This window comes from Pempheris klunzingeri, chromosome 12, assembly GCF_042242105.1.
Source record: "Pempheris klunzingeri isolate RE-2024b chromosome 12, fPemKlu1.hap1, whole genome shotgun sequence".
NCBI classification, from domain to species: Eukaryota; Metazoa; Chordata; class Actinopteri; order Acropomatiformes; family Pempheridae; genus Pempheris; species Pempheris klunzingeri.
The window spans coordinates 4963257-4975089 of NC_092023.1; the positions used below are offsets into that span (position 1 = coordinate 4963257).

The window sequence follows — 11833 nt, forward strand, 5'->3', positions numbered from 1 at the left end:
ATGACGGAAGCCCTCAGGAACGTCCTGTTGGGAGATAAAAGTGTCGGCCAATCAGCAGGGATCATTTATCTACTCTGCCACTCAACCACATGAAAGACATGCAGATCCTTCAGCCTATCTGTGTCCCGAACAGACAGACAATGAAACAGTCACGCACACACACACACACACACACAATGTGCATGCACCGTGATGGAGAGAACGTGTGTGTTGCATTAGCTATCCTACTTTTCGAGACGACTTGTGTGTGTGTGTGTGTGTGTGTGTGTGTGTGTAATTATCTGGAAGGGAGGCTTGTTCTTACCGGAACAGTCTGTTGGGGTTCTGGAGGTGGGCTAATGTTCAGCCAATGAAAACAAAGCCAAGCAGTGGAAGATGATTCACTGTCTCGTCTATTCCAGTCAGCATGCACTTCTTCAAAACATGCTGCCGACAAGTTGCTTTTGGTTGCCTTCATACAGTCAAGCAAGAACGCAAGTAGGAATCACAGCGTGTGAACAGCTGTGTTATCCTCCGACACATGAGCTTTTACCGCTTTGCTGACATGTATGTGGTGAGAGCGGCTCACTCGCACATATAGACACGTCTCCCCTGTTCGGGCATTTCTGTTTTCACTTGTATGTTTCCAACTGAATGTGATGAGTTATTCTTGGAAAGGGGGAGTGAGGGATGAAGTGCTGCAGATTCACAATCAAGAATGAAAAACAAAGGAAACAAAAATGCAGAGGTTAGGATATAAAAGCAGCAGCAGCAGCACAATAAATGATAAAGGGTAGGTGTAGAAAAAGAGAAGAGAAATAGCTTCCTCAGAGAGTTTCTCCTGTTTCGTGATTCATTTAGTGCCAAGATTTCAGAGGCAAAGTGACCGTAAAACAAAGTGACCATATAAAGACAAAAATAGATCAGACTGCAAGCGAGGAGAGGAGTTAAATGATTTGCCTAATTTGGGTATTTTATTCAAGCTGTACCTCCACGTTACTTATGCTTAAAGAACGACTGTACAGTCTGTCATCCTCTGGGTCAGTGGCCTTTTCATGCAATGCCAACAGGTAAAATACAGTGTGTGTGTGTGTGTGTGTGTGTGTGTGTGTGTTGACTGCAAGGTGACATCTGTGGCCGGAGTTACAGGAGAGGAAGGGTTAATGTTAACCAGCTGCAGCACCGGGATATAAATCTAGCACTTCTAAAGGAGAAAAAGGACACACACACACACACACACACACACACACACACACACACACACACACACACACACACCCACACACCCACACACACTCCTAGCCGTCCTCCACCCCCTCTGAGATTTCCAGAGAAGTGTTGTCCCGTCCTCGTGTCTGCGCCTCTAGAAACACACTGTTGTATACAACCAAGTGGAGACTGAACACAAGAGCCCTGAGTTCTGAGTAAACAAAGCACCGAATCCAGGGTTCAATTTGATATTAAAGTAACCATGGTGAATCGTTTAAGTTTTGGATGCCTCACAGCGATAGCGTATGCTGACAATTAAGGCCAGAAAAGGATTCTCCACGTTTGCCCTGATAGCCTTTTTGAGCTTTCCACATTAACAGTTTATGGATGTGTGTTCAGATTTGATAGTTTTGTTTTTGAGCCTATTCTGAATGTAATCCTCAAGGGTCACATCCGTGTCCAATCAAGATACCATCGTTATCACAGGTAATAACACGAACTTGAAACGCCGTGTTACCTCCTAAAACAATTAGAAGGGTGTGGGCACCGTAATGGTGAGGTTGTTGTATTTGTTCCAGCTACACAGGCACAAAATAAAACCCAGACAACTTGGTATAAGGACCAACTGTGTGATATTTATTTTGGCCAGTCAACCAAAGAGACATTTCCTGTATGCGCTCTCCCACCCTGCAAGAGACCAACCGTGCAATAGTCATCGTAACCCATCCAAATGGTTTCTCTGGCCCTCCCTGAAAGCACAGCATCATGTGTACTGTTGCCATGGACTCATGCCTGTTAAATGAAAAACTGATACAAAGCTCCCTGCCAGAACATTTTCAGAGTTTTGGAGTCCAAATGGATAACAATGACTTGACTGTGACCCATGGCTGTAATTAAATCACGAGTGAGATTACCATAGAAAAATAGCACGAATGGTTTTATTTCCTTCAGAAATTCAGAAAATCCTGCATCTCTGCATCAGCCTTCTTTCAAGTCTCTCTTAAAACAGTACTGTTTTTTTTTTTTGGTTGCTGGAATGATGCTTCCTGTCATACTGGCTGTGAAAACGAGAGATCTGTTCCTGCACTGAGTCCAAAGTAAGTGACAGGAGACAAAATCCACATTTCTTGCCTGCAAAAGAAGCAACCGAAGCAAAGAATAAGGCTTCCTGTGAGTAGTGACTCCCTCTGTGTGTCGCTATCCCTCCACCAAAGTGCAGCACGTGAACACTTTAAATCTAGAAATTGCACTCAATTTGACTGACTGCTGAAACTTTCTATCAGTTTTGGCGGAACTTTGGAATTCATCCTCTCAGATTCTGTGGATTTTCTCCCTAATGTTTAATAACTTCAGAGAAGAATCTCTTCATGAACAGGAGGACCAATTACAGTGGCCAAAAAGCCTTCCAATGTACCTATATGGTAATGTTAGTTGTGCATTTAGTCAGCCTTGAAAAAATGTGAACTGATCCTTTAAATATTTGGGGATTTTTTTTTTTTTTTTTAATATTTAAAAAATACCTCCACTTTAAAACCATAACCCACAGTTTTTTGGGTTTTTTTTACTGTGCACAGTCCTGATATTGATCTCAGTAGCCTTCTCAGCACTGGGTGGGTAATTCCCAGTGGACGTGCTCTATCCTGTGCGTCTGCCTCTTTCTTTCCTGCTGGCAGACCTTGTGTCCTGTCTCATTTTTGGAGGTTATATGTACGCACATGAAACATGAAAACACAGACACACACACACACACACACACACACAGCAGCGCCCTGTTAACCACACTTTTCATTTACTGCTGAGATGCACATTCCAGTGCAGCAGAGAGGGACAGAGGGTCTGGGAAAACAGATGGAGGCTGAGAGAACAAGTGAATGAGCAGAAAAGCAAGAAGTGAGAGAGGAAGGTGTGCAAAAATACCTCACATAAAGATCCAAGCAGGAATCTGAGATTGACATTTCCTGTCTGTGTGCAGCATTAATTGGCGCAGTGTTTCAGGCGTGCAGGCCTCGTAGTCTGCCCCTGACAGTCGTCACTTTACTGTTTCCTAACATGGTGACTGGGGTTACTGAATCCACATCTGTTACAGCAGCGTTTGCCCACACAATACTTCTGAATGGGCACAGTGTTCATGTGTTGCGTGAGAGAAATGGCAGGCAGTGGTGGGAAATGATGCTATTTATAGAGCCCTGAAAATACCACCGCTTCCTTCATTCTGCCAATCTTTGGCCAAGATGTTGAGAGCGTGTTACAGAGTGAATGAGTCTGAGAAAGTTGTGAGACACAGGGAGGGGAAGAGTTACTGGGCGGACGAATTCCCTAATTTCCTGTCTGACATTTACTGACTCTTGGGCATGTATGAGAAACTTACGTTAGCAACACATCCGTCATTCATCACCTGTAATTTTTGCCTCATTAAAAAATGAAAAGAGAGTTAGAAGCGATGCTTTATTTTTCCATGACTACAGTCTGAGGTGAGGCACTCCCAAAAAGGAAGACAGAGCAGTTGAAGCAGACACGAACGGGGAAGTATAACAACACCCCTCCCCAGCGCGGACCTTGGAGTTCCTGATAATAACTCAAAGAGCCCAGAAGTGTTTCCCAGGCATCACTTTTCCCACAGTTCTCACACACAGAAGCCCAAACTCTCTTTGTTTGTTCACACTGCTGCTCGGAGGAAAAACAGCACATTGAAAAACAGATGTTCTCATCTAACTGGAAACACATCCCCTCAGTTTACATCAGCCATTAAAAAAAGATCACAATACTGGAAGATGATATTTACATTAATTGATATATCACTATTCTTTCACTGCATTGGCACAATTATGGCAAATGCAGCGAAATAAAGTCACAATAAGAATGTCCTGAATAAAACTTCATGACTCTGACTGATTAGAAAATCTCTACATATCTACAGTATGTGCATAACTTTTGACTGCTTAAGACGGTAAACAATGATTTAATTCACCCACTAGGAGGCGTAACAGAGCTTCACAAAGCTTGAATTTGACTGTTTCCACATCTGTTTCTGCAAGCAGCTACTGTGCAATAGTTTGAGCAAGATTTGGTAATGTGTCAATAGAATTTAGATGAATAATCAGTGAAGTGGTGAGAGCTTGTCAGCTTGCAACATGACAATAACTGGAGTTCACACCAAGGCCAAAAGAGACTTTCTTTAAATTCATTGTACCTCAAGAGGCGTTGACGAGGTTTTCTTCAGTTTCCATGAGTTTCCATCAGTTTTTCAGGAGATTGATCTGTTAACAATCCATCTTTGTTTGTTAAAAGTCCTTTAAATTAACTCTAAGTGGCTACAGTAAACTATAATGAGCTGAGAATGGCCCCATATAACTGTTTTACCCTTTCTCTGAGCTCCCCCGCTTTCTATTCTACATGTTGAGTTGTTTATTCCCACGTGTGTGACCACTGTCTCGTGAAGACTGTCATATGGAAGCAGTGAAAAATGAATCCCATGACACTCTGTATTTATGTAAGGAAGAAAAACAGTAGCCTAAAGAAGCATAAGATGTTGACATCATACAGTCAGCAGTGTAGTGATCTCAGACAAACAGCATAACACAGTCATAGTGGCAAAAACAAGCCTGCTATTAAGGAGTAAATGGACCATTCCTCTCCTAAGGCTTTGTTCCCAGCACAGTAAAATGAGCATAATGTACATGCATGAGTCTTCCTGTTTTAAACTAAGGTTTTGTTCCCTAATGTGCAATGCAAAGGCAGTATTTAAAAGGCCTTAATGCAGGGGTGTCCAAACTTTTTTCACTGAGGGCCACATACAGAAAAACACACAAAGGGCTGGGCCACTCTCTAGAAGTGAGCTATGCTGCTAACTTTAATTCACTAGAGGTGAATCAATCAAATGTAGGTAAATTCTGCTTGATAACTGAATATGATTCAAGAAAAAAAGCCTTTCCATTAGTGGGCTTTCATTTATTAGTTGTGGTACAAGCTGGTCTTTGCCTTGTAGGCTCTTCTTCAGTGTGTTAAGGTGATCACTGAGCTCATGAAGAGGTCCTTCTCTCTTCAAAACTGACTTTATGATCTCAGGGAATAAAACTGCTGCAGCACAGCATCAGCATCAGAGAGGGAAGCTTGAAATAGTCTGTGCTAGAGTCCTGGTGCTCAAATTAACAGCCTTACCTCTACTTTCTTGCTCCTCTGCGGACACCGTAGATTCCTTTGTGCTCTCCTGTCCCAGCTGGAGCTCCATCCATCGTACCTCCACACAGCTCGTCCCATTTAAGTCCCATCATGCCAACTGCACCTGGCAGAGCTTCAAAAACATCCTCCCCTGTCGTGGTGCTCTTCAGACTGCTAACATCAAGCAGCTCCTCCGTAATGCAAAAGTGATCTTCATTAGTTATTAGCTGTGCTCTCATCAAACACCGCATCTGAAACTTTCTACACTCACTTGCTCTCTTACGTTTCCTTAATTCTGCCATTTTGGGTCACCTGTAGCACATTTCTTCTTCTATTACTCATTTTATAGTGAAGCTGCCTCGTTCAAGACAGTTACTCCACCTAGTGGTGAGACTAAGAAGTACAACACAGTCCAGTGCAGGTTCCATGTGTGGGCCGCATTCCAATACAGTTTTTCCTGCGGGCCAATGAAAATTGGAGCACGGGCCGCAGTTGGCCGGCGGGCCGCAGTTTGGACACCCCTGATGTACATGTACAAGTCTTCCTGTTTTAAACTAAGGCTTTGTTTGCTAATGTGCAATGCAAATGCAGTATTTAAAAGGCCTTAATGCATAAAAAAAAAAACGTACTGTGCCACTCCTGGTCATTTGTTCTAGTCATTATTCTAGTTACTGGGCTATAGATACTACAGCAGTTATAGCTGAATATCCACCACATGCAACAGTTGGATGAAGACAGAAAAAGAGGACATGAAGGGTTCAGATGATCCCAATAAAGAGGACATTCATTATTTAGTTATGATGAGGTGCAAGGAATTCTCTACAGAGATTTCTGCATGTCATGTACACGGTTCAAAATCCCTGCCTTGCTTTTAGGGACCACGTTGAGCCCCCAGCTGAGGACCAAACGGTCATGATAGAAGCCTCGAAGACACTTTCTGAAGCCGTGTGGTTCGGCTGCCACTAGACCTCCTGGTTCTTGGTTTAAAAGACCTCATCAGCATTTGTTATTTCTGTTTCCTTTTTCTTCTCAAGTGTGTAACCACCACATGAAGCCAAACCTCTGTAGGAGGTCACTAAGGAATAAAGAAACGTCCTTCTGTCAACTGCTTTATTTTCATTTAACATTTAAGTTACAGCTTAACACCATTATGACAATGTACCAAGATGTTATAATGACTTTAAATAGCGATTAGATTCGATGGATAGACCTTGTCGTTGATACTCTGACTGCCTCTGGTCTGTCTTCACCTTTTAGTGTCATTGTTTATGTGCCTGCAGCTCCTGTTCCTACAGTAAATATCTACAGCCTAATGAAGCAGCACGGCTGGTTCTATGAGGTCTGAAATATCCCATCATGTCTCACAGTGTTGTCATTTTTCTTTTTTTAAACGTAATTAGATCTGTGTTGTTTAATGTACCCTGAAAGTTCTGATGTATTACATGTACAACTATGCACAAATATAATGCTTTTGTGTCTGTTTGTCTTGTCTGGATGAGTTTTATTTTACTTCACAGTATATTTTTCAGACACAAATGTATATTTATATTTATTGGGTGGAACTATAATAGATAGTTAGATAGATAGATAGATAGATAGATAGATAGATAGATAGATGTTATGCTGGTGAGAAACAGTGAAAAGTCAATAAAGTACAATGAGCAGTGTGAAGGTCAGGGAGCTTGCTGACGCCCACCGCTGTCATTGGTCGAGAAATATAAAAGACACGAGCTTCAGCAGAATCTCATTGGATGTGAAAACCAGGCAGTGACCAATCCACGGGATAAAACTCCTCACCGGCCTGACAGCAGCGAGTGGACCTGTCTTCCTCTCTGGAGTGGTGTGCATCCGTGTATTTACTGGACACATAAGGCATCTTACAGTCAGTCATGGCGGCCTATAAACTGGTGCTGATCCGCCACGGAGAGAGCAGCTGGAACCAGGAGAACCGGTTCTGCGGCTGGTTCGACGCAGACTTGAGCGAAACCGGAGTAAAGGAGGCGAAGAGAGGTGGACAGGCCCTGAAAGGTGAGGAGGAACTACCTCATTTTACCCCCCCAACATCCACTGTAATATCTCACAGATCCTGGAGGCTAATGCACGGCCAGGGTTGCATAATCGGAGCCCAAAACGCCCTCCCCCTCCTCCCTCCTCCCTCTGAGCGTGGCAGCGAAATGTGGAGGATGTGCAAACGTGCAGAAGTGATGCCTTCATGTGGCTGCATCTTGTCAGTCGTGATCTTCTGGGTCTTTGACTCCAGATCAGCCTGCGAAGAAGAGAAGCTGTTGAGAAAAGCAGCTTATATTTTGATGGATCACACAGGACAGTTTATATGGAGGACCAGTAAACCAGACTGTGGAGCTACTGCTGCAACCATCTGTTGATTAACCAATTAGTCGATTTTGTCAAACATCCCCTGGTGTCAGCCTCTCAAATGTGATAGTTTGATGTTTTTCTTTGTCACATGTGACAGTAAATTGAATATCATATGGTTTTGGACTGTTGGTCTGATGAAACAGGCCTACTGCTTGGAGAGTCAATAATTAACAGTTGAATCATTAAGTGACTAGAAGAATTTTGAACGATTTATACAGTTAAATGTATTATTAATAACAGTGATAACTTAATCTATAGCGTGCATTTTACAAAAACACTGTTACAAAGTGCCTTACATATAGTAACAACCCTAAAACAGCAGCAATGAAAATGAAAATGAAAGAGTACAAGATATATAGACAGAGATCTAATTAACAGATCCCAAGTTTTACATAAAAGTGAGTGTGATTAAATCACATACAACCTGTTTGTAAAACTGTGTTTTTGAAGGGATTTAAGAGACTGAACTGATTTCTCTGACCTCTAGCAGATCATCCTAAAGCACCTGGTAGAGAAAGCACAGCCCCCTTTGGTCTAGAGCTTGGACGACCAAAGGGTTCTCCCAGAGGATCGTAGGCTGCGTTGTGGCTCTTAAATATTTAAAGGGTCAGCAATATAGCTAGGGTCTGGACCTTTAGGTGCTTTAAATGTAAAAAGTCTTAAAACTTAAAACCCACAAAGGCTGCTGGCCCAAAAATCAAATGCAGAATGAATTTTTAGTTCCAGCTTTACTGAAACGTTTTATTTGAAAATATGAAAACTGCCTTTTAGTCGCATTCAGGGTTTAGTGGTTATCCTGGTGGCTCCAGAGCGCACGAGTGCATCGTGGTTTTTCACCTATGATACAGCTGCTTTCAGGGTAACCATGGCGACCCCCGTGGCGCAGAGATGCTCTCCCAGCTGGACGTCTCGATCCTAAACTTTCCAGCGACAGACCAGCGTTTGTGGGTTTGGACGCTGAGCGTTTGGAAAGGTTAGGTTTAGTAGATGGAGAGCAGCGTGGAGAGGAGCACAGAACCACATCGTACCCTCTAACTCATGCGTCAGTTTAACTGGTGTGCTAATTAACACTGTACTTTTACTCATTGATGTTGTTTATATACTTTGTACAAGCTCTCTGTAAGCAACATTAATGTTTTTTAACTGCTGAACTTATAGTACTAACGGATCAAAACTGTTTGTTAATTATTAACGTCCCTACGAGGGTTGTTTTTTACTATGTTTTAATGTTTAATAGGCTGAATGGTAAATTATGGTTATCAATTATGAAAACAGTTGATAATTGAGGCCATAAAAGAAGTCACATCACACTCTGTCTTTTAAGCTGGGCTGGAGACTGAGTTGCTTTTTTTCTTAACTCTCTTCATTGTATCATTTATAAGTTATGTTTAATGCAACAGATGCAGTCTTGTTATTCCCAGAAAGCATTATTAACTAACTAAACAAAGCTGGAAGAGACAGTTACACTATGCAAATGGAATTTTCTTTAATCATTTGCAGTCAAAGTGCATAAAACTCCAGCATTTCTCACTCTGTGAAATCTACAGATGCAGGCTTTGAGTTTGACATTTGCTACACCTCCGTGCTGAAGCGTGCCACCAGGACGCTGTGGCTGGTCCTGGACAGCATCGACCAGATGTGGGTGCCGGTGCATCGGACCTGGCGGCTCAACGAGCGCCACTACGGAGGCCTGACTGGGCTTAACAAGGCGGAGACGGCCGCCAAGCACGGAGAGGCTCAGGTGAAGATCTGGAGGCGCTCGTTTGACATCCCTCCTCCCCCAATGGGCCCAGAGCACGACTACTACACTATCATCAGCAAGGTAAGATATGCTATCTCCAGCACTTTCACACAATCACTGGGTTTTGTCGGCCTGTGAGGAAAGGAATGCTTGAGCAACTTGATCAACTAAACACATGACAAAGGAGAGTCATGAACTGATCAGCTGTGTCACCACGAGTGAGTGAAATCAGCAGAAATAACTGACTTAGACTTTACATATAACATTGAAAATATTGGGTTGGAGGTCATCTTTCTGTCTTTTTGCTCACAGCACGTTCAGCTTGAATACACAAATGCTTTACACACACAACAGTGCAAATGAAATGTGACAGCAAGACCACATGCTGCAGAAATAGTCCCTTGCTATTTGGTAGCATGCTCCCTCATGGTATTACCTAATAGTATGTCCAAGGTGAGTTAATATATGACCGGCAAGAATGAGGTCTGCTAGGTTCAAGTTCAAAGTTCTGTCAAGGTGGAGACAAACTGTTCAAAAGTCTGTGCAGACGCAGGTATTCAGAAGTTAAGAGGCAGTAACGCTAAGCCGGCTAATTAAAAGTCAGCAGATAAGTGATCAGCAACATGTTGATAGTGTGTTAATAGAACAATAACAGTAAGGTAGCTGAATCCCTCAGCAAAGACAGCTTTACTCCTCACTCACTCAAATACTTTTCATATTTGAATATTCATTTATATTCAGAACCACTCACCATGACACTAGCTTGCATTTAGTACTTTCTTGCTGTCTCTATTCTGGTCTATTATATATTTCACACATCGAGATTGTCTTTCCTGCAGGATCGTCGCTATGCAGACCTGACTGAGGACCAGCTTCCCTCCTGCGAGAGCCTCAAAGACACCATCGCACGGGCGCTGCCCTTTTGGAACGAGGAGATCGCTCCTCAGATCAAACAGGGGAAGAGGGTGCTCATCGCTGCCCATGGAAACAGCCTGAGGGGGATTGTTAAGCACCTGGAGGGTGGGTGGTGTTTTAGAGCCGACAAGCACAGCAGCCATGACTTAGCCGCTGACGCTGTCATGCGTTTGAGAAATGTTTAACAGTTTCCAGAGCTCATCGTAGCTGATAACACTAGTCTTTTACTTGTATTGTCAGTGTTTTACTACTGTGTCGGTAGGGACTCTCCATAGTTTTTAAGAGCTGACTGAGAGATGTTATAAAGACACACTGTGCTTCAGTAAATGCTCTATAGGAGGGTGCATACTGTAAGATTTATTAGTGGAATATTTACTGACATTATGAGAATTGTACAGTGTACAGCTATAAAGTTAATGAATGCATATAGTAGATAGCCACAAACAGTTGTGGTGAGCCGGTGATAACAGGTTTATCATAATGAACAACTATCTAACTGTATCTAACTGTTGTGCTTGTATGTGCTGCCACCTGTAGGAATGTCAGATGAAGCCATCATGGAGCTGAACCTGCCAACGGGCATTCCCATCCTCTATGAGCTGGACAAGAACCTGAAGCCAGTGAAGCAAATGCAGTTCCTGGGAGATGAGGAGACTGTTCGCAAAGCCATGGAGGCCGTGGCAGCTCAGGGAAAAGCCAAGAAGTAAAGCGTCGGAAAAGCCTTTTCTGTGTGTGACAGCGAAGGTTGTTCTTAACAACTGGCCTCAGATTAGTGTTTTTCCTAAATCCTTATTTATTTTGGATTGTAATACATGCTGAGCTCATTGTGGATTGTTGTCAAAGGCAACCTCACTCTACTTGCACAGTGCAGGGAAAATAGATTGTGGATGATTAGGATATATTTGGGCCACAGCTCTCAAGAGATAGCAAATAATGTTTGGCAAAATGGTCTATTAGTATTACAGTTTTAGAGGAAGTTGCATTGTAACGGATAGTATTGCTGCAGATTCTTATCTGTGTACTTGAATATTTAAGTAATAGCTCTTTTAGTAATTCAACAGGACACCATCATTACTTATTGGGTGACCAAGGGAAGTGAGGTATTGTAGTCTGCTATAGTTTAATTTAACTTAACTTTAACTTCTTTTACACTCAGCGGCCATTTTTAGATTTTATATGAGACTTTAACATTAAAGGGACCAGTAAAAAGGCAGACAACTTTATTCTATCTCACTTTTCAAATAATTTAATTGATAAAGGGATATCATTTTGTGATCTCTTGAGAGCAGGGTGCAGCTAAACAGTCTCTTACTCCCTCCGTCTATAACTGGCATTTGTGCAGTGTCCTTGTATGTTGTTGCCGTCTGTGTTGTGTCTGACAATTTGTATTTTTCTCTGAGTTTCATCAGGTTTATTCCAATTTTAATGGTGCCAAACACTGCATTACTACCAGTA

The 11833-nt window shown here is 42.5% G+C and overlaps 2 protein-coding genes across 4 annotated transcripts in view; one reads left to right on the plus strand and one right to left on the minus strand.

The window, feature by feature from the left end:
* slc25a16 (solute carrier family 25 member 16) overlaps positions 1-11833 on the minus strand; it is a 391343-nt gene that overhangs the window by 241524 nt on the left and 137986 nt on the right. The gene's annotated exons all lie outside the window — the stretch shown is intronic.
* On the plus strand, positions 7162-11091 carry LOC139210616 (phosphoglycerate mutase 1-like). The gene is made up of 4 exons (XM_070840687.1): positions 7162-7374; positions 9270-9544; positions 10303-10483; positions 10916-11091. Exons 1-4 carry the CDS (start codon positions 7236-7238, stop codon positions 11083-11085), a joined length of 765 nt encoding a protein of 254 aa, XP_070696788.1. The 5' UTR covers positions 7162-7235; the 3' UTR covers positions 11086-11091.